At 39.3% G+C, this 27,812-nt stretch overlaps 3 protein-coding genes across 9 annotated transcripts; 1 reads left to right on the top strand and 2 right to left on the bottom strand.

Annotated features, from left to right (window-relative positions):
* Positions 1 to 32: 32 nt before the first annotated feature.
* srpx2 (sushi-repeat containing protein X-linked 2) lies at positions 33 to 10,486 on the top strand. 2 transcript variants are annotated; one of them, XM_044205073.1, is made up of 13 exons: positions 33 to 74; positions 166 to 257; positions 628 to 738; positions 874 to 969; positions 3,662 to 3,739; positions 4,793 to 4,984; positions 5,630 to 5,806; positions 6,189 to 6,312; positions 6,402 to 6,523; positions 6,648 to 6,827; positions 6,947 to 7,080; positions 7,169 to 7,290; positions 9,451 to 10,486. In XM_044205073.1, exons 4-13 carry the CDS (start codon positions 924 to 926, stop codon positions 9,629 to 9,631), a joined length of 1,356 nt encoding a protein of 451 aa, XP_044061008.1. In that variant the 5' UTR covers positions 33 to 74; positions 166 to 257; positions 628 to 738; positions 874 to 923; the 3' UTR covers positions 9,632 to 10,486. The 2 variants fall into 2 exon arrangements, with proteins under 2 accessions (XP_044061008.1, XP_044061007.1); XM_044205072.1 differs by having other exon boundaries at positions 628 to 969.
* Positions 10,122 to 24,290, bottom strand: sytl4 (synaptotagmin-like 4). 6 transcript variants are annotated; one of them, XM_044205067.1, is made up of 18 exons: positions 24,167 to 24,185; positions 22,395 to 22,462; positions 20,762 to 20,947; positions 19,111 to 19,326; positions 18,199 to 18,308; positions 17,891 to 18,002; positions 17,680 to 17,787; positions 16,743 to 16,857; positions 16,559 to 16,649; positions 16,357 to 16,454; positions 15,540 to 15,632; positions 14,820 to 14,998; positions 14,322 to 14,424; positions 13,656 to 13,817; positions 12,075 to 12,174; positions 11,874 to 11,982; positions 11,571 to 11,779; positions 10,122 to 10,888 (listed from the first exon to the last, which is right to left on the bottom strand). In XM_044205067.1, exons 3-18 carry the CDS (start codon positions 20,878 to 20,880, stop codon positions 10,740 to 10,742), a joined length of 2,073 nt encoding a protein of 690 aa, XP_044061002.1. In that variant the 5' UTR covers positions 20,881 to 20,947; positions 22,395 to 22,462; positions 24,167 to 24,185; the 3' UTR covers positions 10,122 to 10,739. The 6 variants fall into 6 exon arrangements, with proteins under 6 accessions (XP_044061002.1, XP_044061000.1, XP_044061006.1 ...); XM_044205065.1 differs by lacking the exon at positions 24,167 to 24,185 and adding an exon at positions 22,563 to 23,694; XM_044205071.1 differs by lacking the exon at positions 24,167 to 24,185 and adding an exon at positions 22,563 to 23,694 and having other exon boundaries at positions 16,357 to 16,451.
* trmt12 (tRNA methyltransferase 12 homolog) lies at positions 23,837 to 27,745 on the bottom strand. The gene is made up of 7 exons (XM_044205074.1): positions 27,558 to 27,745; positions 27,205 to 27,373; positions 26,889 to 27,087; positions 26,645 to 26,795; positions 26,418 to 26,527; positions 25,897 to 26,054; positions 23,837 to 24,674 (listed from the first exon to the last, which is right to left on the bottom strand). The coding sequence occupies exons 1-7, from the start codon at positions 27,608 to 27,610 to the stop codon at positions 24,273 to 24,275; spliced, it is 1,242 nt and encodes a 413-aa protein (XP_044061009.1). The 5' UTR covers positions 27,611 to 27,745; the 3' UTR covers positions 23,837 to 24,272.
* Positions 27,746 to 27,812: the final 67 nt, after the last annotated feature.

Here is a 27,812-nt window from a genome sequence, read left to right as displayed (position 1 = left end):
TCTGACTTTATAATTAGGTGCATTATTCCTTTGGAGATGTGACACACTTGTATGGGCTAAATTACATCAGCTGGGTAAATAAAATGACGCTCATAAAATAAACATGAAGATCTTTTTTTTAAATTCAAATCTAATTTCTACTCAAATTATGCTCTCCTCCGACAGCATTATATCTGTGAGGCCTCCTGAGGGACATAGTCCAACCAAATTACATGTGACGACACTCTTCAGAGCAACAACGTATGATATTAAATCGTGTAAGTGGACACTAGAAGTATTACAACAAGCCTGTGAGGTCTATTTTGTGTTTGCACTGTAGTATCTTCACTTTTTAAACTTGTTTTTGAGAAGTACAATATAAATAAAGGATACTATACATAATTATAATAACTTGGTAATAGCATCATGAGGACGACATCGTTCACTATAGGATTGTATCATCATCAGGGGAAATTAAAAATGTATTTTCACTGTAAGTCATTACAAGTCATCACTGATCTCATTAGTTATACATTGGGTTTAAGTATATTCTCATTTGTAGCCTGTAATAACATTCACTTGCTGTGTTTATGAGCTGTAGGAGGGGTGAGATTTTATAAAATGGCTCAATCATCATGTTTAATGCAGCTGTGGGAGGAAACACGCAAACACGAGGAGTCCCATAGCGCCACCAAGTGGTTTTGGACTTTGATGATGAACCAGAAGGATCCTCGCCTCATAAAAGCTGCGGAGACTCTGGTGTGAGGGTTACACCTAACCCTGTTGTCCTCAGCGGGGATAATAAAGTTTTTTGTCATACCAGTTGTAAACTTTCTCTGGAGTATAACTTTGTCTTTTTTTTTTTTTTTGGTGGACTCTGGGATCTGAACCAAGCCGCGCAAAAACTTTTCCCCCCGCAGAAGTGTCATCTCTGCGTTTCCGACATGGCCCTCAGCCGCTTTGTTGCTGTGTTCATTTTCTACTTCACAGGTGAGTTCACGAGTCGAAACAATAAACGTGTTTCTTTAGTCATGTGTCCGTGTTTGTGAATTCTGAATAATATTTAATTTCAGTCAGGCAATGCCCGTCAAAGTGTCATTTAACTCTTTGTAAATCTTCAACAAAAAGTTGTTAAAAATGATCTAATATCCTGACTGACAGAGGCAAGTCACTCAAACATGCACAGCTCTTCCCCTGCAGTTCATCTCAGCGGTAATAACAGCTGTATTAGATGCAGATGTGCTGTATTTTTGAGGCGACTGACTGAATGCAAATGGAGCCACAACATCCCCCAACATGCAACCGGCCAGAAGCCAGTCAAAATGACTTTAAAAAGAAGCTGTAGCTGAGCTGCTGAAGAGGAAGCTCTTCAGGTGCTCCTCCGCTTGCTGACCAGGCAGTTTAATTACAGCTGGCCAGTTAATTACTGAGGAGCCCCCCCCCTGGGCCAAGTGTGCTGAGGCCTTCATTTAATCCTGCAGGACAATCACGTGACCTGAGATCCACCCAGAAGCGCACATGAGCTCAGATGATAATGCAGAGTGACTGAAAGGATGCAGGTCATTATCTCACCTTTGTCATTAGAGATAGATGAAGCCTTTTACTTGGTAACTCAAACAGACTACACAGAAGAGGTATTCAGTAAAAGTATCAGTGCAGCAGTGTGAAAATACTACATCACAAGTAAAAGGCCTGCATTCAAAATCCTACTTAAGTAAAAGTACAGAAGTATTGTGAGATAAATGTACTTAAAGTATCAAAAGTAAAGTACTCATTCTGCAGAAAAATGGCCACTGTGACTGATATTTTATTAGATTGTTAATACTGAAGCATCAATGCATAATTAGCATTTTATTTTTCTAGCTGGTTGAGAATCAGCTAGCTTTAACTACTTCATATACAGCTTGGTACCTAGGGGCACCTCCAAAGGCTCACACATAAATCTCAGGAGTTGTAACATGATTAATGAGTTGTGATAAACAAATCTCTAATCTTTCCCTTTTTTGTGAAATATTGGATAATTTGACCTCTTTGGGCCTGCGGCGATTATTGAAATGAAACCATGTGAGAGGTTTAGAGAGGAAATGTCTCTTTGGTGTAACTGCTAACAACTCATAGACATCTGAAATGCGACAAGGACACAGGACAGAGCTGCAACAATTAGTCAACCAGTCGATCGACAGAAAATCAATCAGTAACTATTTTGATAATCAAATAATCATTTTAGTGATTTTTTAAGCAAAAAAAAAAAGGCAAAAATTTGCTGGTTCCATGGATTTGATGCTTTTCTTTGTCATACATGATAGTAAACTGAATATTGTTGTAGTTTTGGACTGTTGGTCAGACAAAAAACAAGACATTTGAAGACGTCAGCCTGGGCTGTGGGACCATTTTCTTACATTATATAGACAAAACAATTAATCGAGAAAATAATTGGCAGATTAATTGATAATGAAAATAAATGTTAGTTGCAGGCCTACTTTATTTTTAAGGAGTCACAAGCCAAATCCACTGGAAACCACTGGTTTAATCTTTAACAGTTTTACAGTTTATAAATTTATCACACGGTATGTTTTTTATGTAAAATTTTAATCTGAACTCTGTAACTACAGCTGTCAGTTAAATGTAGTGGAGCAAAAAGTACAATATTAAGTAAGTGTACTTAGCTTTAGCTGCATGTAATTGAAAATACAGATTTTTAATTGCCATATGCATGATGGTGCATGTCACCAGAAGTAATGTCTTTCTCTACTTGAGCCCTGCAGTGCACAGACCATAGGACTGATGAGCTTAGCTTGTTTATTTCCTCTGTGACTACTTCTCTGTAAGGGGGGAGTTGGGAAATATTAGTCTGGGGAAGTCTTACTGAGTGGAACATCGGGCTCATTATGAGAAAAAACGCTGACGATAGGTTTAATCCACACATGGCTGGAAGAATGTGAATCAGCTTCCAGAGTAGGGACGTTTAAAAGAAGTAAAGGAAGCAGTTCAGGATGGGGGGGGGGGGCTACTGGAAAGTTTGGCATTCAGTTCTAAACATGGAGTCATTTTTGGGATTTCAAAACAGATAATGTGCCTGAACCACAACTGTGGTTGATTTACTGTGCAGAAAGACTGATTCAGAGGCAAAAATGCAGAATGAAGGCCATAGTACAGTACGCAAGCCGTTCTGCTTAGTACATGAGAAGAGATGAGTAAGAGGAAAAATCTCCAAGTAAGTAATGAAAACATGCTGTTGTTGATTTAAAAAAACAGAAAATAGAATATGAAGTATAAACTTGCTTTTCTCTGCACTCATACCAACATTGATTTCTGTCCCTTCAAGAAAACAACATAATCTTTATGCCATTTGCAAGATTTCCATGTTTCTGACCTTGTTCTCAGGTTTTAAACCCTCAGGAGTTTCCATTAGCATCACTGATTGCACATCCAGGTGTGTATGGACTGGAATGTTATTGAGCTTGTGTTAAAGGAAACCTGAAAGGAAGCGATGGAAAAGAGATTGTGTGGGAAGAGTCATTTGCATGCCAGACTGCCTCTGTTTGACCTATATACAACACTCCTGATACTGAAGCTTAATGAATCACAACGTCTGACTGATCAGAGAACCATATCTGACATCTTGGTCACATAAGAAATGTTAAAGGTTTGTTTGCTGTTTCCACATGTTTTGTTTTTTCAGCTGGCTCGGGGACCACAGTGTATGACAGCTACAATGACTTTGCAGAAGAAGACAACACTCCTCAACTAGACTACAAAAGTGAGTATGGAAAAACACGCTCACAAGCTGTGGGTGCTATGACAATATATACTGTACCATCAGACAATATACAGTACTGCAGTCTATATATACTGTGGTAGCTCTGGTATCCAAGTATAAGAAGCTTTGCAATAATGTTTATTGTGATAAAAAGATTTATGTAATGTTCATGTATCTATGATATGATTTAAACATAAATGTTGCATTCTGCGGTTGAAAAAAAAATCAGATTGCCTCTGTGGTTTGTGTGTGTGACAGTACTTTTAGTCTAAAAACTGTACCAGCATGGATACATGTCTTTTTAGAGGATGATGCTAATCTGGTGTGAATTATAATATCAAGTAATTCTCCTGGCATTACCTTTACCCCTCTAGCTTCATTTTGCATATATGCTCATATTTTGATTGTCTTCAGTTTGGAGCCTATTATGTTATGATTACTGTATATACAATTGAGCCTGGTTTGCACAGTAAACGTAGAAAATATTGTAAGAAAAAATTAGGATGTCATGGCAAGTCTGACCCCCATAGCATTCGTGTGCTGTATATGTTGGGCTGCTCTGGGTCAAACTCCTCTGGGTGTATTAGATGTTGTAAATCAATGATCAGGACTATTTTATGGCAGCATGTTCATACAATTTTTGCATCAGTGTGATGAAGTCAGGTATATTATGTGTTGGATAATCCAAAAACAGACAGTTCTGGTTATTTTTATCTAATAATTGTTTCTGGATTGATTTTACAGAATATTTATCACAACATAAACTGATATTATGATATTAAATGACATATACCATGACAGATGATGTTGTCAATGTTCTCCACCCCAAACACTCACACATATACTTTTCTCTTAAAGACCAAATTCCAAACCCAAATCTGTGTGAAGTCTGACATCAAGGGGTCTTGTTACGAGTGGTGTCACCATCTGTCGTGTCTGAGGTGACGTCACCTGGCACCAAAGACGAGCCGGTAGCAGATAGCACTTCAGTACCCTGCTTTCCACCATTAGTGCTTCACATAGATTTGGTTTTGGGTTACTCTTTAAATGCAGACCCGTATTGGTGTCATTCTCCGAGTCTGACCAATGGGGAGGTGACCTGCCACTCCCCTCGAGGCGGGGCCTACCGGAGCACGTTGGGCACCCGCTGTGAGATGAGCTGCGATCGGGGATACCGACTGCTGGGGAAGACGTCAATTCAGTGCCTTGCCAACCGACGCTGGTCTGGGACTGCTTACTGCCGCAGTATGTGGAAGTTGAGATTTTCCCACATGAGGATGAATCTGGTGATATTCAACAAATCCCATGAAAAGACCAAAACCAACAATGAATTTGTTCATACTAACAAGTATTATCTGTGTAGCCAAAGCCTGGTACAGCTTATTCCTCTGTACAATAGAGCTCCATTGCTGTTTAAAATACATTAAAAACACATAAATGAGCCACACTCTGTTGCACTGGCTGACATGTTCCTTGATTACCATAAACATGGGCACTGTAGTTTATTTTGAGTCACATACAACTTCCTGATGCTGTAAGATCTCAATAGCACACAAAATATGTATTAATCCGCTGCTGAAAGTAGTCCCCAACAAATGCATTTTTACTGGTGTTTGAGTAACATTTGCTAAAACCTACAATGCCTAGCTGTTTTAGGAAAATATTTAGCCTTTAAAAAAAAGAAGAAAGTATCAATTCATGACCTGCTTTTAAAGATTTACGTCTTCAGTAGGAATGAGTGGGAGGTGAGAGCAACAGATGGACTTTGGAAGTCGGAAAGTATTAAGAGAAGACTAACACATTGTTAGTTTTGGTCTTTATTGTTTGAGATAAATATTGATTCTGTGATTGTTTCATCCCTTACTCTCAACATACTGAATGTTCCTTCAGGGGTGCGTTGCCATGTGCTGCCCCTCATTCCACACGGCAGATACACCTGCACTCATGGCTTTGTGGTGGACTCCAGGTGTGACTTCACCTGCGACCCCGGCTATCGCATCGAGGGGGAACACTCACGCACCTGTCAGCACGGGGGGTCATGGAGCGGAGCACAGCCAGATTGTGCAGGTAAATATCAAGGTCCTATTTTGCAGATCCATGTCCAGCTAACCAGTCTAAAAGTCTTCTGTATGATTTCTTAAACTGTCAACTGAGGTTTAACTTTCTGCCACAACATGGATGGACCTAAATTCAGGACATCTGTGTTGCTGTCCAGTTTTTCATGATTCTTTAATAAGCCCAGATCCCTGTGTGTCCAGTCTCACAGTCAAGCATATTTCCTGCTCCTCTGTTCTTTGGACTGAATCCAAAACTGCAGTCTTTCAGTCCTCATTTTCTGCTCTATTTGACTGTCACAGTTAGACTATCCAAAAACAATGTTGCCATTTAAATTAATTTCCTTCCTGCAAAATCTCCAAAACTGTTGTAATTTTCCAACTGTTTATTTCAGATACTGATCCTCCAAAGATCAAGTGTCCTCCGTCCAGACTCAAGGTTGCCGAGCCTGGAAAACTCACTGCCATGGTGACCTGGGACCCCCCCGCTGCGACAGATACTGCTGATAAATCACTCAAGTATGTCACTTCTTTCCTTTGCTTCCCTTTCCTGCTCACTTTAAAATTGAACTGAACACTTGGCCTTTACTGTTCTTGTCTCTCTGCAGCGTAATATTAGTAGGCCAGGAGCCAGGCACTGACTTTAAAGAGGGAGCACACATTATCCGATACAAAGTGTACGATCAAGCCAGGAACAGGGCTGCCTGCAAGTTCATTGTACGTGTTGAGGGTAAGCTGCCAAATCTTAATTTTTCTGACTTATGAAATTAGTTAAAATACTACACATTAACTTGAAAGACAGCATTATAACTTACAGGATTGGATTTCTTATTTCCACTGTGTTCTCCTTCCAGTGAGAAGATGTCCAGATCTATCTCCACCTCTGCATGGCTACCTCACCTGCTCCTCTGATACGAATAACTATGGTGCAACATGTGAATACCACTGTGAAGGAGGATATGAACGGAGGGGCATATCTAGTCGCGTCTGCCAGTTCAACCGCAACTGGGGTGGAGGACCTGCTGAGTGTGTTCGTGAGTCTCCATGAGAGTGACAATCATGCTTATGAATTTGCTACATATATATAATAGTATACATGTGTACTGTAAGGGATATAAATGCAGGATGCAGTTGTGACCTTGTGTGTTTGTAGCAATGGAGATTAAATCAGATGTAAAGACGGCCTCCGCTCTCCTGGATCAGTTCTATGAAAAGAGGCGGCTGCTGATCATGTCTGCGCCCAACATATCTGACTCAGACTATCAGCTGCAGAACATCATGATACAAGTGAGCAAACCTTTTGCTGCTGGTGACTTCACATGAATCTCCCCTAAAATGGCAGTTTCTCAAAATGTGTTTTCCTTGTTTCAACCAGAAGTCCGACTGTGGATTAGACCTGCGACATGTAACAGTGATCGAGCTCCTGGGCTCCCCGCCTCGTGAGACGGGTCGCATTAAAGAAAGTCTGCTCAGCTCTGAAGTCATCGAGGGTTTGAGGTAATAGTGAGATACTTCATCACTTAGTTATTCAGCAGTTTTAAGGTTAATTTTCTTTATATACCTTCCATTCTCATTAACAGTAGCCTAAAGGGTTATTTGATTGATTGATTGATTTTATTTATGGATTATCAGACACAGCAAAAAACTAAAATCCAAAGGATATGTTAAAGTGAAAACACTTATTTCCATCATGATCCCAACATGTTAGAAGACAAAGAAAACTCAAAGAAGCACAAGACATTCAACATAAAAACTAAACAACACAATCCTGAAATCCAAAAGCACATCACAGCAATTTAAGAAATAAAAAATAACTCCCACATCAAAAAACAAGAACAGCTAAAGTAACAATGTCATTGCAAATTTCATTATAAATCTGTTACCCTGTTCCATAAAAACTTCCTGACTTCTATAAGCCCCTCTCATATTTAAAAACTTATTGTGTAACTGAAGGCTGTTCCACAACATGGCACCAGGGTAACAGTAACGGGTTGTTTCTCCTCACTCTATTTAAACGTCAGGAGCCTCTGTTGGTTTGACCGTAAAAGGAAAAAATCCACTCTTTAAAAATAGCGACGTAATAATTCCAGGGTAGCAGTAATGGGATTTTGACAGGACTGACAGAACAACATCAACAGTAAACATCTGGCTTCGGTTCCCAGAATCACTGTGTAACAGATTATTTTTAAGTCCATTTTGCACCAGACGTAGACACAAGCATGTAGGGACTAATTCATCTTAGAAGAGGCAAAGATATAGATTTTTCCACCAGCTGTGCAATTTGAGTAAGGGGCACTGCTCACTTTTTCCAGACTGGAAAATATCTTCCTAAACCTTCAGTCTCTCCACTGACACACAAATCCCACAGCTGAGTGAGGGCAGCACATTCTTTTTAGTGTAGCACAAAGCACTCTGGGAAATGTAGGCAATCAGACATCACTAAGGTAGAAGTAGGTGAAGGATACATTCTTTAGGGCTTATTGTCAAAAGGATTATGACATAAATGTAGTAATTCATGGAAAGCCGGCAAATGTAAGATTAAAACTGCACTAATTCATATTTTAATATTAATAATAGTGAGAATTATACAAGAGGTTGCTTGTCGTGATGAACACACAGAGAATTATCATGCAACTCTGCAGAGTCTTTCAGCTGATTGTTTTGGTTTAACTTTTTTTTGTTTGGTTCGCTCTCACTGCTCTCATCAATCTTGTTTCCAGCTGCAGCAAGCAGGTGTTTTTAGTGAAAAAGCTCCGATAAACCCACTGTACGCTGCCTGCTCAGCACCAAACAGCAGAACGACAAAGTGGTGAACATAGTGGAGCATTTAGCAGCTAGTAGTTAGTTGGTGGAGACCAAAGAGCTAAAAGAAAAGAGTGAATATAGGACTACATTTGTCAGGTAGCCAAAAACATGACTCCAAATGCTTATGCTGGATGTACAGGCAACAGTTGCTAACATGTCGCCATAACAGCTTTATGAGGTGATAATATGTCAGTGTTGTGTTTAGAACATGCTCAGCTACCAAATAAATAGATTTAATTTTAAAAATGTATTAAATGAATGCTGTTTTAAACCTGCAATATCACCTTTTAAGTTTAAATGGATAACTTGTTAGTGATCAGTTGCTTATTTACGCATCCAGCAGATACAGAGCAACATTATCATTCATTTGGAGTCATGTTTCTGGTCCTGTGATGAATGCAAGTCCAAAATTCACTCTCCTCTTATTTTTGTTTTTGGTCTTCACTAACTCCTGAGGGAAATATCTGGCTCTTTCGCTGCTAAATGCTCCAATATGTTCACCAGCTAGGCGCTAAACTTTGTCTGTCTGCTGTTTGGTGCTCGACAGGTAACTTACAGTGGGTTTATCAGAACTTATTTGGGTAAAACCGCTGCCTGCTGCGGCCGAAAACTACACTATGAGACAAGTGACAAAGCGGAAAACCAAAACATTGAGCTGAAAGACGCTATAAAGTCCGATTAAATCTCAGATAACCATCTGTGGATTTGTCATTATGAGCAAAACCTTTCACATTATATAGTCATTTAATCCATTATTATAAAAATATTGTTTATAGCCGCTTTAATGATATCGAAGTATGAGATGGTGAAGTGTTTCTTTAATGATCTAACTGCGGATTTGTGTCTCTATAGACAAGCATTCAGACTCTCCAGATCTTACTTCAGCATGGTGCTACTGGACAAGCTCGGACTGGACCGTGAACGCTTCATTACACCGATGGCGTCGGATGAGCTGTTCTCCTACATCGATAGCTTCCTGCTGGATGAAGAGGAGCGAGAGAGGCTGGAGCTCCACAGAGACTTCTGTGACTAATTTAATAAACCTCTCTGGTTGCCACAGTGATAAAATCGTCAGTGTTACTTAACACACGATGAGGAAGGACAAACAACCAGAAAGCAGGTCCAGGGGGACATTAGGAGGGAAAAGAGGACAAGAAGGCAGTTCCTCATGTTCAAATGTGATCACTATACAACACTGAAGTGCTAGCACTGTTTTTTCCATATCAAGGCATGGGGGCCAGAAGATGGACATCACAGCTACAGAATATAGCAAGATTAAGTAAAACACATATATAGAAATACATATATTTTGAACCATAGATACACAAAATGATATTGGATGCATGATGTGGATTAGTAGTTTTTGTCAAAGAGCCCCTGTTATTAAATCTGATATTTAATGCAAACTAAAACCGACAAACACTTCTACAAACGACTACTGAGGAACACTCGAGTGGATGGATCATTATTTAACTCCAGCTGGTATTTGAGTGTAATACAGAGTTGAGACAATCAAGCCTGTCTTGGGCTTAGTCAATTTTTATTGGGTGAACAGAATGTTCAAGGCAACCTTATATCTACAAATAGACAAATTTCATAATTTCAAATAAGGCTTTTAATGCAACTTACATAAATATATTTTTTACATGATAATATTAATGTAAAATAAAATGGCATAGATCAACTAAGCACAATTTGTTGGATGCAACACCATAAAATTTTGTATAATACCAGTTTATAATGAATTGTTTACCCACGTATGATGACAGTGTTTCTGTGCTAAGTGCTGTGCATGATTTTGAATTGCAATAATATATAAAGCCTGAATTTTAAAAACATAAAATGACTGTCACTGCTCTTAAAATAAATCCAGAGTTTAGTGTTGTGATGTGTCGGCAAATTTTTAACAGTTACACCAGTCTGCAGTCGGGGGGCAGATGTTTAGTGTTTAGCAGGACAATGAACTGTATGTCTGCTTACAGCCAGTCAGCTGTGTGTTGGTTCACTGCAGTAGAAAAGCTTCTGGTCTGATAAGCTTGCAAAGTAAAATTAATCCACAATCTCATATTTGTCTCAGACCCCGCAGCTTCTCCCCATTTCAGTCTCTGGATTATTTCCAAGGGTCCAGGCCTCTGCCGTCCTCATTTGCCCTTATCCTTCTCCATAGTGGAACGCAGTGGAAGAGTGCCCTCTGCCCATGAGTCAGGGTACTGCATCATCTTCTGCCACAGACTGACCTCCTCTCCAACTGAGTCCATTACCGCTTCCTCTTTTCCTATTTTTACAGTGCCTGCAGGGGTGAAGATTACATAGTGAAAGCAAAATTGGTGCAAAGCCTGTTCCTAATAATGATGGCAAATTCCTTTCACTCACTTAATTTTCACATGGGGAAAAGCACCTTGTAAGTGCTTCAGCAGTAAAATGAAGCGTCTCTCACGAAGGCAATTTTGCTTTGACAATAAAACTATTTAAACTAGAACAAAAAGGGCAGATATGGTATTACTTTCTCTTTTTACAAAGATTAATTAAATGCACCTTCACTCCCACGTCTAGAGGGGTAGGAGCGCAACATAAGAAAGGTAAAAGGTTGTTTCGTCCCCGGTGCCCAAACCACGATCTAAAACACTGATTTGCAATTAAAGTGAAATAATTACTACTACAAAAAGGTTTAACTGTGACAATAAACTGAAGCAGTATAATTCAGGATGAACCAAGGCCAGAAAAAAAACAAACAAAAGAATCTACCTCCTCAAAAATACAGACTAACCTAGGTGAAACAAAAACAAAAAGACAGTCATTAAACCCAACTCTCTAAGATACAGCAAAAACAGGAGGAAACTGTTCAAAAGAAAATAGCAGCTCACAGCTACAGCTTTATTGCCATTTATAAAAAGGTGGATGTTTCTATTTACAACACGATACTCACAGTAAACCAACTAGGGCAATCTATCCATCTTAATTCTATCCTTTACCTTTTCCAGAGCTGAGACGGACTCCTCCCAGGAATTCATTGCTCAACAAGGCTTCTCTGTCCCACACAGTCAGCTCCAGACACATCCCGTTCAGCTGCTCCAGAGCCAGCTCCTTGTACACAAATGTGTGGTCATAGTGGGGGTTCAGGTTCTTCTTCACAACTGGAGTCTTCCTCTTTGTGGTCTTTGACTTAGTTGGGAACAAGTACCTGTGGAAGCACAAACGCAGAGTTAGTTTAAAAAGAGAAATGCTTGTATAGGAATGCAATGCGTGTCATTTTAAGACTGCAGTTCATCACCAACCCTTTTACAAAGCTATCTGAGGTGCCTCCTGGTTTCATTGCCATCAAATTCTTTGCCTCTTTGATAAGGACATGCAGTTCTCCTCCTTCCCCAGTCACAGCCTTTTTTCCTGCGGAGAAGAAGATGGACACACTTAAAAATGAAAGCAAAGTATATCAAATGCAGCCAGAGCTGAATGCAGTTTTCTTATCACATTCTTACCTTTGATTTTCTCAGCCGTTGGCTTTTTAGGGGTGATATACTTCAAGGAGATCACCAACTCTCCTTTGTACTGAGCAAAGGCTGAGAGAGCAGAGGCTGCCTGTTTAAGAAAAGTACATTATATTTAGGACACACAAGAAACCCAAACAACAACAATACAGCAAACATGTTATCCCTACTAACCTCTACACTAAAAGGGCTGAGGCTGATACAGATGTCGATATTTGAGTGTGAAAAAAGCAATATACCAACTAATGAACAGACAACCGTACGTACCACGGGTTCCTTTGAATTTGGTTATTGGAGCTATAACAAAATAAGTGTGTAGCGGCTGGATGTTTCCAAATTGAAACACAGTTTTCAGCTTGACAAAATGTGTCATGGAAACTCACTTTCTAAATGACCTCAAACACAATTTGAGGTCATTGTATTTTTATGTACTTTTGCATATCTGACAACATTATTATATACATTGATATCAATATAACTGTGAGAACCAGATTCTGTACTGGTCAGGCTCTACTGCTCACAGCCAATCAATAAGCTTCCCCTTGTTTTGATTTGCTTTGACCTTTGGGACACTCACTCTGATTTTAATCAAGTGAGAAACCAAAGTTTCATCAGATCAGCACTGATCAGTTCTGTCAAATATGGCAACAACACTTCATGAACAAAAACTGTAACACTACAGTTTGTTAGCTTGCATGACAATTTGTCAATATTTATATCTACTATGTCCGGCACGCCTGTAACACTGCTGTTGGTTAGTTTCCGCTAATGACTGCTGTTCCTCATTGTTGATGCAGTTTGAATGATTTCCCTCTTTAACTTCAGTTTTTACACCCAATCTAGGTGCAATTTTGGCACAGATGATTTGGCCTTTTTGGAGCACTTTTAGTTGCCTCTTAATTTGAAAACTGACTTACAAAGTGTTGATTGCCATTATTCTGTTTTCTCTGACAAACTGTATTCGACACGATATTAAAACAGGTTAGGAGCAATAACTTAGAACGTAAGCTTCAAACTTCAAAAACAAATTGGTTTTGCAAATGTTTTTATGAGGAAGGAACTGCATTCAACACATTTGTTAGACCTCGATGATACACAACGCGTGGGAAACACTGAATATAAACAGAAACTTTGTTCACAAGAAACTCCACAGGACACCTTTAAGTCTTTTTCCTTGAGGTGTTTATATCATTTTGTCTAAACTGTTACATAATGGACAAACAGACAAAAAAACAAATCCATCCTCATTAAAAAAGGTGTCCTGTGGAGTTTTTGACCTCTAGTTTCGCTCTGGAGAAGTTTTTCTATTAGTGGGTCCCCTTTTTGTGCACAAGGACGCACATGCTCACAAGGCAGAAAAGAAGAAGACACGAATGTAAATAATGTAAGTTTCAAACTTAAGAAAAATTAGCTTTGCAAGTGTTTTATGAGGAAGGAAATTCATTCATCATATTTATTAGACCTCAAGGATACACACAAAGCATTTTGATAAGAAACACTGAATGAAAACATAAGTTTTTCGAGTTCATCATCATATCCTAAAGTAAAATATGTCCAGAGTCTCTGATCTACCTTCGCCATGAGAGCCACACGGTCCTCATATGAAGAGTCGAGGTCTCGGCAGTCCAGAGGGATCTCCGCCTCACCCAGGAAGGCGTTGCGGCTGAGGCGGCCATGATGCCAGACTGATATCAACATTGAGCGGGTGAATAGCTGAGAGCGGCTGATGGAGTACTGTTGGTGGAAGATGAGGGGGAGAAGACGGGATGGATCAAAGGACTGTCTCAGTTCTGATACAGTGGTGGAGAAGTCTTATATAATTTTAATGTTCTGGTGCTGAGGGAGATTTAAATAAATCATGGAACGTAGATTAAAGCAGAAGATGGATTCAGATTTTATTGGAAGTTGCATCTAAAATCAAAATAATTATCTTCTTCCAAACCCTTAAAGAGCAAAACCAAACTTACAAGAGCAAGAATTTGTTACAAATTGATTCATCCAGCTAATAGTCACTGTATTTAGGCTTACTCTGCATTGGAAGCCAGGACCAAAATCAATATTTGACAACACCTTTTCTAATCTGCAATGTCAATATCAATCTAAAAGGTCTCTGTAGGTGTGGTCATTATTTGCAGCAGGCATGGCGCAAGGTCACTAATCAGGGAGTGTCATTAAATCAACAGGATAAGGTCAACAGTTGCGGTACAGTTAGAGAGGTGCCAGTTATAAACCCATCACCTTCAGCGTTTCTTTGTAGACGGGGTTGACTGTGTTTCTCTTGATGCTGGTCTTCCTTTTGCTCTGGCGAGATTTATCAGGGAGCAGATAACATTTGACATAACTGAAACAAATATACAGAAAAATATGTCAAACAGTGTGTCTCCTGAGCACGGCTACTGGTATTTTGTTGTATTTCCTGACTAAATGCTATGAAAAATATCTGTTGACATTCAGTTTCCTGTGGGGCTCGAGTAATCAGCTCTGGGATGTGATTATGTGAGACTTTGTAAACACAGAAATCTCTTATCTACACTGATCAAAGCGGTTTTAACATCACAGAGGGGTGTGGGTGCAGTAGAAAAATGCGTCTGTTTCAGAGCCACAATCTACACTGCTGCTCAATGTGAAGCCCAAAGTTTGAGCAAACTGTGTTATTCTGCAAATTATGTGCTTTGCCTAGTGGAGCTTTCAACATTACAGCTACGCTTGGAAAAAGTGAAAGTTTTTAACATTTACGGGTTGGAAAGCTGCCGTGAGACATCGCCGCAGGCCAGCCCGTGGCACTCCTTGATGAAGACCTGGAGGCTCTGGGTGTGTTCGTCGTAGCTCATAGAGAAGACGACGTCTCCGCTCACGTCCACGCTGTCAAAGTCTCCTGCTTCACTGTAAATACTCATCAGGCTGCCCAGTGTGCTCTGGAGAGACATACATACAGTATACCTGACCTGAATAAATAATCATTACCAAGTCCTGTGTTTGTTTCATTAATACCAAATATTGACATTTAGATAATATTTGGACAGATGTGCTCTAAAGGCTTAATGCTGCACATCACAGTGTGAAAATCAGAAAAGATAGAAATAACAAGAAAGAACATGGAAACAAAGCAATCATACATAATAAATGCTAGAGGGTTAACAGAAAGCGAGTCAGAGACAAACAAACAAATTAGCAGAGATCAGGATGTTTCTGTAAATATCTAAATCCAGAGTGACAGCATGAGAGTCATGTTGGCCTCAGCTTTGCTTTCCTCTGAGGCTTTGGTAACTATAGAAACATTTTAGTAGACTTTACACATCGATTTCACACTTCTTAACTTGCTGGAGGATATCCTGAGGTTATAGATGCTCGTTTAGATTATCTAACATCAGTTCCGTTCTGAGAGAGATAATGAGCTGCTCTTCAAAAGAGCCTTTAGAGGACTAATGCGAGCTATGAGAAATGTCAATACTTTACCTTTGAGCTATGCAGGCTGGAGGAGCTTGAAGCCATTGTCCTTTTATGAAAGCTAACCAAGCTGTCAATATCTTCCTCCTCCTCTCCATCTTCCTGTGGCAATACAAATCAACATTTAGAAGGCTGATCATAGACACACAGATGGATTTTCGTTCGTCTTAAAAAGGTCAGTGAGGACAGGCCTTGAGCCTCTGTACCCATAACTAGCCAATATAATTATAGTGAAGTAAAATAGCAGAAAAATGTTAAAATATCTGAAACATCAACTGTATATGGCAGGTTTTAGTGTTAGCTCCTAAAATCAGAGGGTGGGCTTCTTTCTTGCTTCATGCATTAGGCTGATGTTCAACCAGTCACACAGGAAAGAAACAAAGATAACCTGAAGATAGCCAATAGACCAGAATTAACTGTAGCTACTAAACATGTTTCATTGTGAGTAAGAGGCTTTTGTCTACCGGAGAGCTTCTGCTCTGTAGCTCTTATTATCACTACTGCTTGGTAGCTATATCTAACATGACTGTTGGACATGTGGAAAACCTCTACCTGAAGTACATAGTAGTGTTAGGGATGCTGACAAATTACAACATAAAGAGAAGAAAGGGTACAAAGATCAGTTTTGAGTCCCTACACTGAGGTTTTCCCATGTTGGTGCTCTCTGAATTGAAAAAACACAGAGACCAATGTTTTACTAATATGGCAGGCAAAATCCACTTCCAGGCATTTCAGTTGATTTATTAAACATTTAACAGAACAGATTAATGACAAAACAGTATATCAGAGTATCAAAAGTTATATTTTTTTTCAGCAAACTACGTACCTGTATGTCTAAGCCTGGTACAGAATGGCTTCTGTTGCCCATTGAGGCCTGTGACGTGTCAGGTCCATCACGCAGGTCCAGTGTCGATACATACTCTGCTATAAACATGCAGACCAGCAATTAAGCTGCAATAAACAGTTTTTTTCATTTGATTCTGGAAGAAAAGACAACAGCATTGCACATGGTAATATAAGAAGCTAACCAGGAGGCCTTGGGTCTCGTTTGACGCTCTTCTTGAAGAGTCTATCAACATCCAAATCTGGGCTCGGACTGACCGGTTTTACTTCTGTGGCCTATAGTGACAGAAACGGGGAGTCACAGTCAGAGAAAAGAAGATAAAATGGCTTGAGACAGCAACATGACCATGTCACTTGAAAGCATCATACAGTGTTAGCTTCTGTGTTGGTGGCGTCAACGCTAACAACATCTGCTTTGACTGGGACGGTCGTACTGGAAACAACGGATCCAGCTGGGCTGGACTGCACTGAGGGGTCCTCTCTTCTGTGTGATGACACAAATCATTATTAATCACAGCTACAACTTTTTACATTCAAATACATAGAAAATAACCTTTGTTTCACCCACATTAGCCTGAAACTGGCAATTGGGACATCTCAGCAAGTTTTGTATGCCATCTGTGGGCTTTACTTTAATATCATGAACAGGACACTTTAATGCACTTTAATGAAATTATTTATTCCGCCACGGATGTTTCAGGCAGATTATCTTCCTCAGCGTGCAAACAGACAACCCAAAACTCCATGCATGAGTTAATAATTTCATTAGAGTGCTGTGCTGTTCATGGTTTTGGATTTTTTTCTTCTGAGGATTCAACACTCATCTACATATAATGAATTTGACTGCACTGATTTATTATTAATCTCTATTTTAACAGCGCAATCGCAAAGTATCAGGTCACATGCATGAGAAAAATCCCCCCCCCCAACGTTAAGTTTGACTGAAAACTACACATACTGCAATCTTTTCACTGTAATATAAATAACATATTTTTAAATTATGTCTCCACTATAACAATTTTGTCTTATTTTAGTGGAAACTATAAAGTTTAGAATTTAAGGCCAACTAATCCAAATGTATAGTAAAAAAAAGTATTGTGATTACTATTTACAGTGTAGTTTATGAACTTTCTCCATTTAAAAATGATCTGACCCAGGTCCGGCTGTCTCAGCCTCCGACTAGACTAGACTAGACTAGCCCAGTACCCTGACCAGCTGTGGGGGCGGAGGCCCAAACACTTCCTGCCTCAAATGTTGCTTTGAAGTCAGTGTTTGTACCTTTTAGAGTAAGTATAGGTGAGTTTACCTTGGTTGCTCAGGGGTCACATGGTCAGACTCAGTCTTACTGCTAATTATACTGCTGTTTTCAAATGATTCCCTTGAAGCAATTGATCCTGAACTCGTGCTTGCATGACTGTCAAAAGACAATATGACATAAGGTTGAGACACTCTTAATCTGTGTTCAGAATATCCATACATAAACATTTCTAAAACTGATGTGAAGAATGAGGACGCACCTTTTGTTATTGGTCTGACTTTTCTGCCTGGCCCGAGGTACAGGAATGGGAGGATCTGGGTTCATTTCAGTACTTCTCAACAGAATCTCTCCCATTGTTTCACGCTTCTTCACTATAACAAACACACAACAACAGTTAAATCACACTTCCATACCAGTTAAACAAAATGCTATCATGTTACTGCTGTTTTTAACATTTCTCTCTTATAGTTGAATAAGACTTCTGTGATTGTTTCATTTGGCCCAGGCTGAGAGCTGTTTACATTCCTGGTTGAACAGTTGATACCCACTTCCTCTTCCTGTACTCACACAGAGGCCTCTTTTTCAGGGAGACTCTCACTAGGTCATGTCCAGGCATTGTGGAGAAACGGTTGACCCTTTGATCGTAGAACCAGTCACCCGTCTTTTTCTTTAGATCCCTAGAATCCAAAATAAATACTTTTAAAAAGGTCTAAATTAAACAAAATTTACACTCATTCATCAGTTAAATGACAGATTTAAAAGTTAATGGTGAGCAGTGTGCTGTGAGCTCCTTAATATTGCAACATATTGGGCACTGCTGTGGTTTAAAATGTTCTGGGTTTTCAGCAGCATATTCTACAATTGGTAATTGTGAGGGGCATTAAATGTTTTGACAGCTACATGTTGGATATGTTGGACACAAGCAGTCTGTGAGACCAACAATGATTATTTTATTTGCACATTATAAATATTTGTTGAGCAAATTTTTTTCATTTAAAAAGGAAAATATATCCAAAATGGTAAAATTTTCAAGATTATAAATATAAAAGCACAAAACACTACTTATTAGTGATGTCATAAAATGATTTTCTGCTCTGTATCTGCTTTTCAATAAACATAAAATCCCTTTTTAAAATGACCATTTACTTTAAAAGGACAAGGATGTTATTATATATTTTTATTGTCAACAAATTCCATGGACAGAGAAAAACCAACGATCCACACACACACACACACACACACACAGCTTTTGTTTCACAATGCCCAGCTGTTTTAGGAAATCACTAAGCCTTTTTAAAATGAAAGTATATATTTATCACTTTTACATCTTCATTAGGCATTAATAGGCTCTTCATGGGATTTGTTGGCAATATGAAAAATATAAAGCCTAAAGACAAACTGTTTTGATCCAGACAATATTTGCTAAAATACAATAATTATGGCAAGTTAAAGGAGAGTATAAACAAAACAGCTTCTTACGACTCTTTGGCGCACACACTGCACAGCCAGGATCCTTCGGGGAGGACTGTTTGGCAGTTGCGGCACACGTGGTGATTGCACATCTTACACTGGCTGGAGAAAACACTCAGTCGACTCAGAGGCTCCTGGCATCTGCCACAACTACGCTGACTGTATCTTCCACTGCCACGTTTGGCCCCTTTCCTCTTCACTTCCAGCAAATCTATCTTCAACTTCCTGAAAAAAAAAAAAAAAAAAAAAAAAAATGTTTTTAACTGAGATGTTGTCCTTTGAGAAACTTCTCCAGTGGTCTAGTGTCTATAAGTTATTTCAAATATTGTAACCGTCTGTACTTTTTTGGTGTACCCCATTTACCTGCGTCATCTACTGCTACTACAGCTAGTGATGACTACATCACTAGCTGATGATGACTAAATTTCCCTGCATCGCTCTTGACGACAATTAAATGATATAAACCTCATTCATTTTTTGGTTTTACATATATAGTAGCTGGAGAAACCAGTCGTCAGTTATCTACAGAAGTAAAGACAATTACAAACAGGAAAGGCACAGAAATACATAGTACATCTTATGCGTAAGTGTTATAGGACAGATTTTGGGATGTATGATACATCCCAATCGAGGACTGGTGCTGAGCGATATGGTTGTGATCAATACTACAATAATAACGTTTTTGATATGTATGTTTTACAGCTGAAACAATTTGGATTTTGGACTGTTTGTCAATAGCAGTTTGAAGATGTCACTCTGGGCTCAGGGACACTGAAGGACATTTTACACTATTTTCTGATTTTATAGAACAAATAATCACTTCATAGACAAAATAAAATCCCTGATATGAAATGAGATGAACACAGAAAATGCTCATATAATCACGATACAATTCCATCGATAAATGATAATACTGAATTATCTCCCAGCCCTAAATCAAAATAGTGCACATTGCAACACAACAACCTGTATATTAAGATAAGATATGAGATATACCGTAGTCCACTACATGGCCTCTAGTGTAAATTTGTCTTCGGCACCCATTAGCTAGGGCTGGGTATTGTTTGAATGTTTTGATACTGGTGCCAATGAGATACCTCGGTATCAGCACTGATACCAAAAATTATACTCCCCCCACATTTAGTAAAATAAACCAAACCCCTCAGCGCAGTGTGTAATGTCTTAATACAAGCAACTGTACAAGAACTTTGTTTATAATTTAGATGAACAACAATATCATCAAGTAAGCAAGACTAAAAATCTGACCATGCTTCTGATGCCAACTTTTGATCCTTGATAGTTTTTAAATACTTGATTCTGTGGACACATTTTGGATGGTATTCATAAAGTATTGAGTTTCAATAACCAGCCACACCAGCAACAAGAGTGCAAATCACACAGCAGGACATAGTAATAGATAATAAATACCTATATGAACACATAATGGCAATAAAAAAATATTTTAAAAATATCAAAGCGTAAAAAAAACCTAACATTTTCAGTACAGGGTAAGTTAGTTTATATTTAAAATTAATTAATTAGTTTGAATTAGTAATATCTTGAATTGGATGCATTAGCAATACCTTACATATCTTTTGGTGCCTTTAAAATAAGTAAGATAACCATTTAGTACAATTAACAGGAAGTGCTCTTTTCTCACCGCACACGCTGCTCCTCAGCCTGTCTCAGCACCTCATCCCGTCGCAGCACCTCCAGGATCAGCTCCTGCTCTGAGTCCGACAGGAAGCCCAGGTTGATCATGTCAGCAGCCTGGGGCATTGTGCCTTTAACCAAGAACCCTCAGTGCAGGTTAAATGGCTCGGCTCAGTCGCATCGAGAAGATCTCCTGAACACATAACAGAACATCAGGAATTGACTGAAAGTCTAATAAACTCTCTACTGTGTTACTGCAAAAAAGTTTGATTAAAAACTGACAAAACCGGTATTTTAAAGACAAGCCTGTTGACTTTACTAGTGGAGAGCCTGTTTTAGAGCTCTGCAGTAAAAAGAGGAACTTAGTGGTTTGATGCCCTGAGGTGATTAAGATATAGACAGGCAGAAACAGCTGTGTGGTCCAATTAAATGACTAATAGATGACAGAGACCTTTCTCTCTTCCATGCAGTGAAGCCGCAGAACAGCAACTTTGTGAAGACTCGTAGCCTCCTTCTTGTATTTAAAAGCCTTGTGTCCATCAGTCAGAAATGATCGCTCATGGGAGTCTAGACAACCACAAAGCCAACAGAGACTGACTCTTTGACATGTTTTCCATTTCATGAGAGGACAACTCTGGAACAAGCTTTTGGCCCGAACATAGCATTCCCAAAATGACTCATAGGAACCAGGAGGTGAGAGGATTTAAAAATCCCACAGAAGGCCTCTGCCTGGTTGAAAGGTTGTTTTGAATGGGGCAGGCAAAAACAACATGAACTTGGCTATCATGTAGGGTTTCCACCCTCTAAGGATACAGAAAACCGGGTGGAGTTCAGTAGCTTAACAATTTGTTTAAGCCCAACATCAAGCTTGTCATTTGTCATGCTCCCATCTGAAACTTTATGCTCCATTTGAATTGCCTCAAAGGAAATTAAAGTGAGGGGAAAATGTGCCTGTTCAGTAGCTAATCAGTGGGAAAGCTGCAACTCTAAAACTGCATGCAAAACCTGATACGTTTTTTCCTCATTGTTTAAATGCCTGAGGCTAACTATTTCTAGCAGGAGTGTGATAATATCTGCAAGGCAACTTAGGTAAAACTTAACCTTCAAGGAAATGGCGCATGCGTTTTTAACAGACAACTGCACAACCTGGACTAATCCTTTACAAACACTAAACAGAGGATATCAACGAGGGAATTCGTTTGAGCAGAAAAAGTGTGGCAGCATAGTTTAGGTATGTAACGTTGGACTTTTGTAAACTGCAAATTACATTAACAGAATTAATTTAACAAACATGAAAGTCCTCGACGGCAGATGGCAAATCATGTGCGACAAGACGGTTGATAAAGATCGCCAAATCTGCGATGAACTGTGTTAAAATTCAGATTTCAAGAATTAAAAGATGAGCTGCTAACGGCTGCGACTACAACGGTCGAACGTTGACGTAAGATACGTTACCAACTGAAAATTAAAATTAATGCTAACGTTACTCCAAATCCACTTCATGATGTATTATTTAGAAAGCTTTCATCCGACTGTAATAGCGGAAGATTTGGGAAGACAATTATTTTACAGCGTAGATAAGTCTGAAATCTGATGGCAAACAACACAAAATACAGATAATTAAAGAAAACGACACACACCTGTTGTTAAAAGTCGACTTCACCCCGCTACTCAGTCTTGCGTCACTACGGGCGACAGCGAAGTAATCCTGACAGAAAACACAACAGAAACGGTTTAAAGTAGCAGACAAGCTAACCGCGCTTTTAAGACAATTCAATTACCGTGTACCTATAAACTGGTTTACTCACTTTCCTTGTTGTCTATGACCATACACCTGCTTTTCCCACGTCTTCTTACCTCCCGTCTCCAAAACTGTTAACTTTGTGTGCACTATGTCAGAGGAGTCCCGAATACCGGAAGATAAGGAAAGTTGGCAGCAGACACAGGAGCGCGTCTCCACATTTTCCATGACACTGACAGGTGCAGCTCTACCTAACACAGAAGGGCTAACCCATCGAAACAGTCCAGTAATTAGCTCTGTTCCCTTTTCCTCCCAAAACAATAACTTCGGTTTCTTTTGAATGTAATTAGAGCATAATTTTGAACAACGGGAAGTGCAGAGTTTTTACTTTTTTCTTGCCACACTACAGACGGTGTGTCTGTATAGTTCCCTATTATACACTATGCCATTATTTATTGTCAGGGAGTATGCAAAGTGATGGTAGAACAACAACAACAACAACAACAGTAGAGCAAGTGATCACTAGAGCTATAAAAACTGTAAGCCTCACCATGGCTTAATTAACATTTAATTAATTAAATGTGCATGTGGACAAAGGCTACAAAGATGCACCTCCATGTATTTATAGACTAAGGTGTCACAAGCTTGACTAGGAATGGACAAGAGGTGTTCCTGGATATTTCTGCTGACTTTGTATTTCATATGATTAATACTACACTTATAAGGAAACTCACTAAGGAAATCCAACCGTGACTGTTGATTGTGGCTCTTTTGGCAAGGAGTGCAAAGACACATTTTGCACCCCCTGCTACGTCCACAACAGATAAAGATGGGTGAAAAAAAACAAACATGAACTATCTTAGTAACAGCTTCAGTGCTCCTTGGTATGGATTTCTACTGGAAGGATAAACGCCATTCATCCAGAAGATATTACTGTATTTTGGTCCAAAATCTCCCATAGCTGTTCAACTGTTCAGACCTAATGACTGTGAAGGCCATATCATATGATTCACATCATTTCCATTCAGTGAGCCCCCTGTATGCTCTGGTTCTCCACTCATTTATTCAGGTTTATCCTGTCACCTGTCTATAGCTCAGAAGTGAATCTGTCGTGTAGTATTTGCAAAAATTTGTTGTTGCCTTCTGAAGTTCCAAAAATATACTGGCAAGGCAGAGTAGTATTGTATGTTTGTTATCTAGTCAAATTTCTTGTACAACCAAAACATTTTAATAACCATGCCAAATATGTGAATCCTGTAGTTTAACAAGTCATAATATTGGAATTTTATAAGTTTGGGTGTTCCTGTAATTACCACTGATGTGAGAGTCAGGAGCAGTTGATGTGAGTCATGTCTTCAGCTTTTTATTTCAGCCAACCACAAGGGGTCTAGGGATCAAACACCGGAGGGCATTCCAGTGAGTATAACAACAATGAGTTGCCCTTGAGCAAAGCATCTAAACCACCACTGTTCCAGTGGAGCTGCCCAGTGGCCAACAGATAAGGCTGTGGTTGTGGTACAGCTTGGCAGCTTCCAGATGTCGTTATAACTACATGAGTGTGAGGCAGGGCGTTTCTAAAAAAAATTAAAATAACAACATAATTTGTGCCCAGTGAACCTGCCCTGGCTAAATAAAGTTTATAAAAACACTTCAGCAATTGATTTCACTAACCAGCTGCTGCAGTGTTTGGATGCACTGGAAACTTCTGGACCATACAGTTGCCTGTTTCTTCTGTAGAATAAAGCAACATTAAAATGTTGAATGCCACAGTGTCCACTCAGAATCTGTTCTTCTCTTCAGCACAGGATGGCCTGCATTCCAAGTCCAGCACAATATGGTGAACATGAGGTGCATATGACTTAACATGTTCTATGTGCTGGATGTTTGTTATCCACGATGCACCAGTGATGTCCTTTAAAAGGGAGGCGATGCGGTTTGCTGTGTCACCGGCCCAAGCCTGCCACACCTCTCTGTCAGCTTTCTTCCCAGAAAGCCTCTGGGTGGCATCATCGTTTGCTGGCATGGCTGCCGTGCTTGGAAATAGTGAGGTAACGTTCTGGTGAATGTGCAAAATGCCACCAGTTGTTCTCTTCAGCAGTCGACAGGCAACAGGCCAGCCGTCCTCAGAGCTCGGTATGAGACCCAGGTTCACTCGGTCAGCAATGTCACACAGCTGGAGCTGGGAAAAATGTAAACAATAAAGCTCTTCAGTACTGTTAATTAAATTATTTTTAAAAAAACTTGTGTCACTGTTTGTTATTCTTGTAATAGAGCTGAGCTTAGATTTTTATAGCTACTGTCAGAGCATTTTACATAGAAGAGATTGACTTTGTGAACAGAAACTTGTACTGAGCAAAATGAGATGACACAGAATATCGAGATGTCTCCTGTACTCTGTGGAAATTTCAGAAAAGAACGAGCCAAATTTTTCACTGCTGTGATACCAGAAACGTGCTTTTCATTACACTGAAATTTACAAAGAGAAAAAACAAACAAACCAGACTGCACTTGGAATATGTCAGGTGCAATTTTTTTGCTGTCCAACTTTCTGTTGCACCCAGACTTCATTGCTAACACTTTCACTCCAATTTGAATTGTTCTCTTCATTCTGCAAAAAATACCCCCAGGCTTTGAAAGCAAGTCTGCCTCTGTCATATTAATAATTAAAATACATAACAAATAATAACTGTCAAAAATGGCAGAAATCCCAGATATCCACTAAAGATCTGATCAGTTTTTTTAAAGTTTCATGATATAAGATCTAATTAAAAGAGGTTAGAACTGAGTGATATAGTTGAAAGAGTTTAAAGTATAAAAATCACATAGAAAGAAACAATTCAATATTCATCACACTGAGTTGTGGGGGAACAAGTGTGATGGTATATTTCAAATATACCTTAATATAACATTTCATACATCATTATGTCGATGTTTTGAAATAAAAAAAAATTTAAATGACAGCCTTGTTTATCAAAATATCACATTATCAATGTATCACCACAATATATTTATAAATAATGAATTACTGCCCAGCCTCATCAGAGGTGACTGTCGAGAGATAAGAGATATATGTCTGTCTATGTGATAGACACGAGTTTCTCCCCCAGAAATGGCCTGAATTCTAACATTATGTAATTTAATTATAGTGATACTAACTCAACAATATCACTTATATTTGACTGAACCTTTATTGGTTCTCTTTTGCGCAGTTACAGAAAAATCCTGAGGTTCCAATAGTTGCTGGCATGATTTTCAGTGGAGATGGGAACTAATACAACCACTAGAGGGCACAAATCAATACTGTCATCCCTGTGGCGAAGTATCAAATTAGGACAGAGCTAATATTGTAGTTGTGTGTAAACAATGCATATCAGTATGGGACGCATATGAAAACACATTACTTGTCGGTTGTCTCCTTGGTGAACGGTGCAGCGGTCAGACACCCCATTTGTCACGAGGTTTTTCCGTAAAGCTTCAACTGCATCAGGGTTCCACTCACAGGCGTGAACATGACTGGCCCCCGCGTGTCCCAGATATGGAAGAGTGAAGTATCCAATACCTGACACAAGATACAGTTGTGATAGTTACACACCAACATTCATGTCATGATTCAGATTATGTTTAATTACCAAGAGTTGAAGGATTAGACACAATAAAAGTAACATGATGGGATAGATAGATTGTATTTATTTTATGTGCATTATATTTTTTACTTAGTACTTCTATTCCTGTGTGCACTGACGTGATAGTGAGCTGCTGTAACAAAAGAGTTTCCCCTCGGGGATCAATAAAGTATTTCTGATTCTGATGATGTAGGACAAGTGTTTTATTGTTTCCCCTTTGATGAATATACAGTACAATTCTTTTTTACTTAAACATCACCAATGTAAAAAGCTGTCACACATTGAAACAGTAATCCCACCTGCATACAAATCCACCACAGTCTCCCCTCTGCAGTCAAATCCAGCCACCCGGAGCTTCTCTGTTATGTTTCCAGCTGAGAACATGCATTTGGTCACATCAAACTCATACCTGAAGCAAAGGTGAAGACATTATAAGTTCAGACATGTTTTAGTCATAGTCAGATTTATTCATTCATGTGCCCAAGACCTATTCAATAAGCAAATCAACAGCAAATAAATTACTTACCTAATCCTGTTGTCCACATGTTTGACCCAGCTGTGCTCTCCCAACAGCATCGTCACCACAGGAGACCTAAATCCATCCCTGGATATTTGACTCATCTTTGCCAGGCGCTTTGCCCCCAGTCCTTTGGCCACTGCACTCCATAGCTGTTGATCTAAAAAAGTTAAAAGCATTCAATAAACGTCCTCATGAATTAGTTTGTACACCTAGTACTAAAGAAAAGTGGAGTTAAGTTTGAGAACAGTACCCATTTTCTTCCATAGTGGCAGGGAGAAACAATTGTCTCCCAGCAGCACCAGGTCTCCATGCCTCTGGAAACTGCGAGGGAGATCCCCCCTCAGCTCCTCCGTCCATCTTTCACCATGAGATTCAAACAGCTCCAGGAGGATTTTCTCTAGTTTATTACCACTTGTCCTTCCTCTCTCCTTCTTTGACTGCAGAGGAGACTGTGGTGAAAACAGGACAGACAACAGGAGATAGATAAAAATACTTTAAAGCTGCAAAAAAAAAAAGAAGGACTGTCTGTTGCTAATGGTATTAAAGTGAAACTCAGCTTTAATTACCTGGCTCCAAACTATTTCACAAGCACTGTCTGAAGCCACCATGGTTCTGAGAGATTGCAGATCAAGTTGTGACAGACAGGATGGTAAAATGGGCAAGAGGACTGTCTCATCTGAGTCTTTCAGTAAACACAAACTCAGGTCCAGAGCTCCTCTGGACTGTAGATATCTCCTGTGAGATAAGAGGCATTTTAAATCTAATGTCAAAATGATTCCAGGCAGCCACAGAAAGTATATTTAGCTTGTTATTAAAACAGACTTTGTGTCCATATTGCTCTCAGTTCCCATCAGGTTCCCATGCTAACTGCTAGCTAACTTAGCTTTAGCAGCTATTCACTCACTAGATGGCTAATTACCTGAACTGCTGTGCATGACACCGGGACACACAAAGGCAGGGCACATCGGCCATTTACAAGCAAACAAATAACTGTATTTATGTTTTACAGTTCAAGAGTTTCTGATTTAGCCTACAACGAAAATTACAATTGCGCCACAACAACACACAACGCGTGTTTCCAGTCGGATTATTATGCAGGACGGACGTTTCAAAATACAAAACTTTATTGTAAAGACAAACGGTTACGTCTTAAATTAAACCACCACGGTTTAAA

The sequence above is a fragment of the Siniperca chuatsi genome, linkage group LG8 (assembly GCF_020085105.1).
Source record: "Siniperca chuatsi isolate FFG_IHB_CAS linkage group LG8, ASM2008510v1, whole genome shotgun sequence".
Taxonomy (NCBI): Eukaryota; Metazoa; Chordata; class Actinopteri; order Centrarchiformes; family Sinipercidae; genus Siniperca; species Siniperca chuatsi.
The sequence above is the reverse complement of the archived record's forward strand: the minus strand, read 5'-3'. Positions and strand labels throughout refer to the sequence as shown.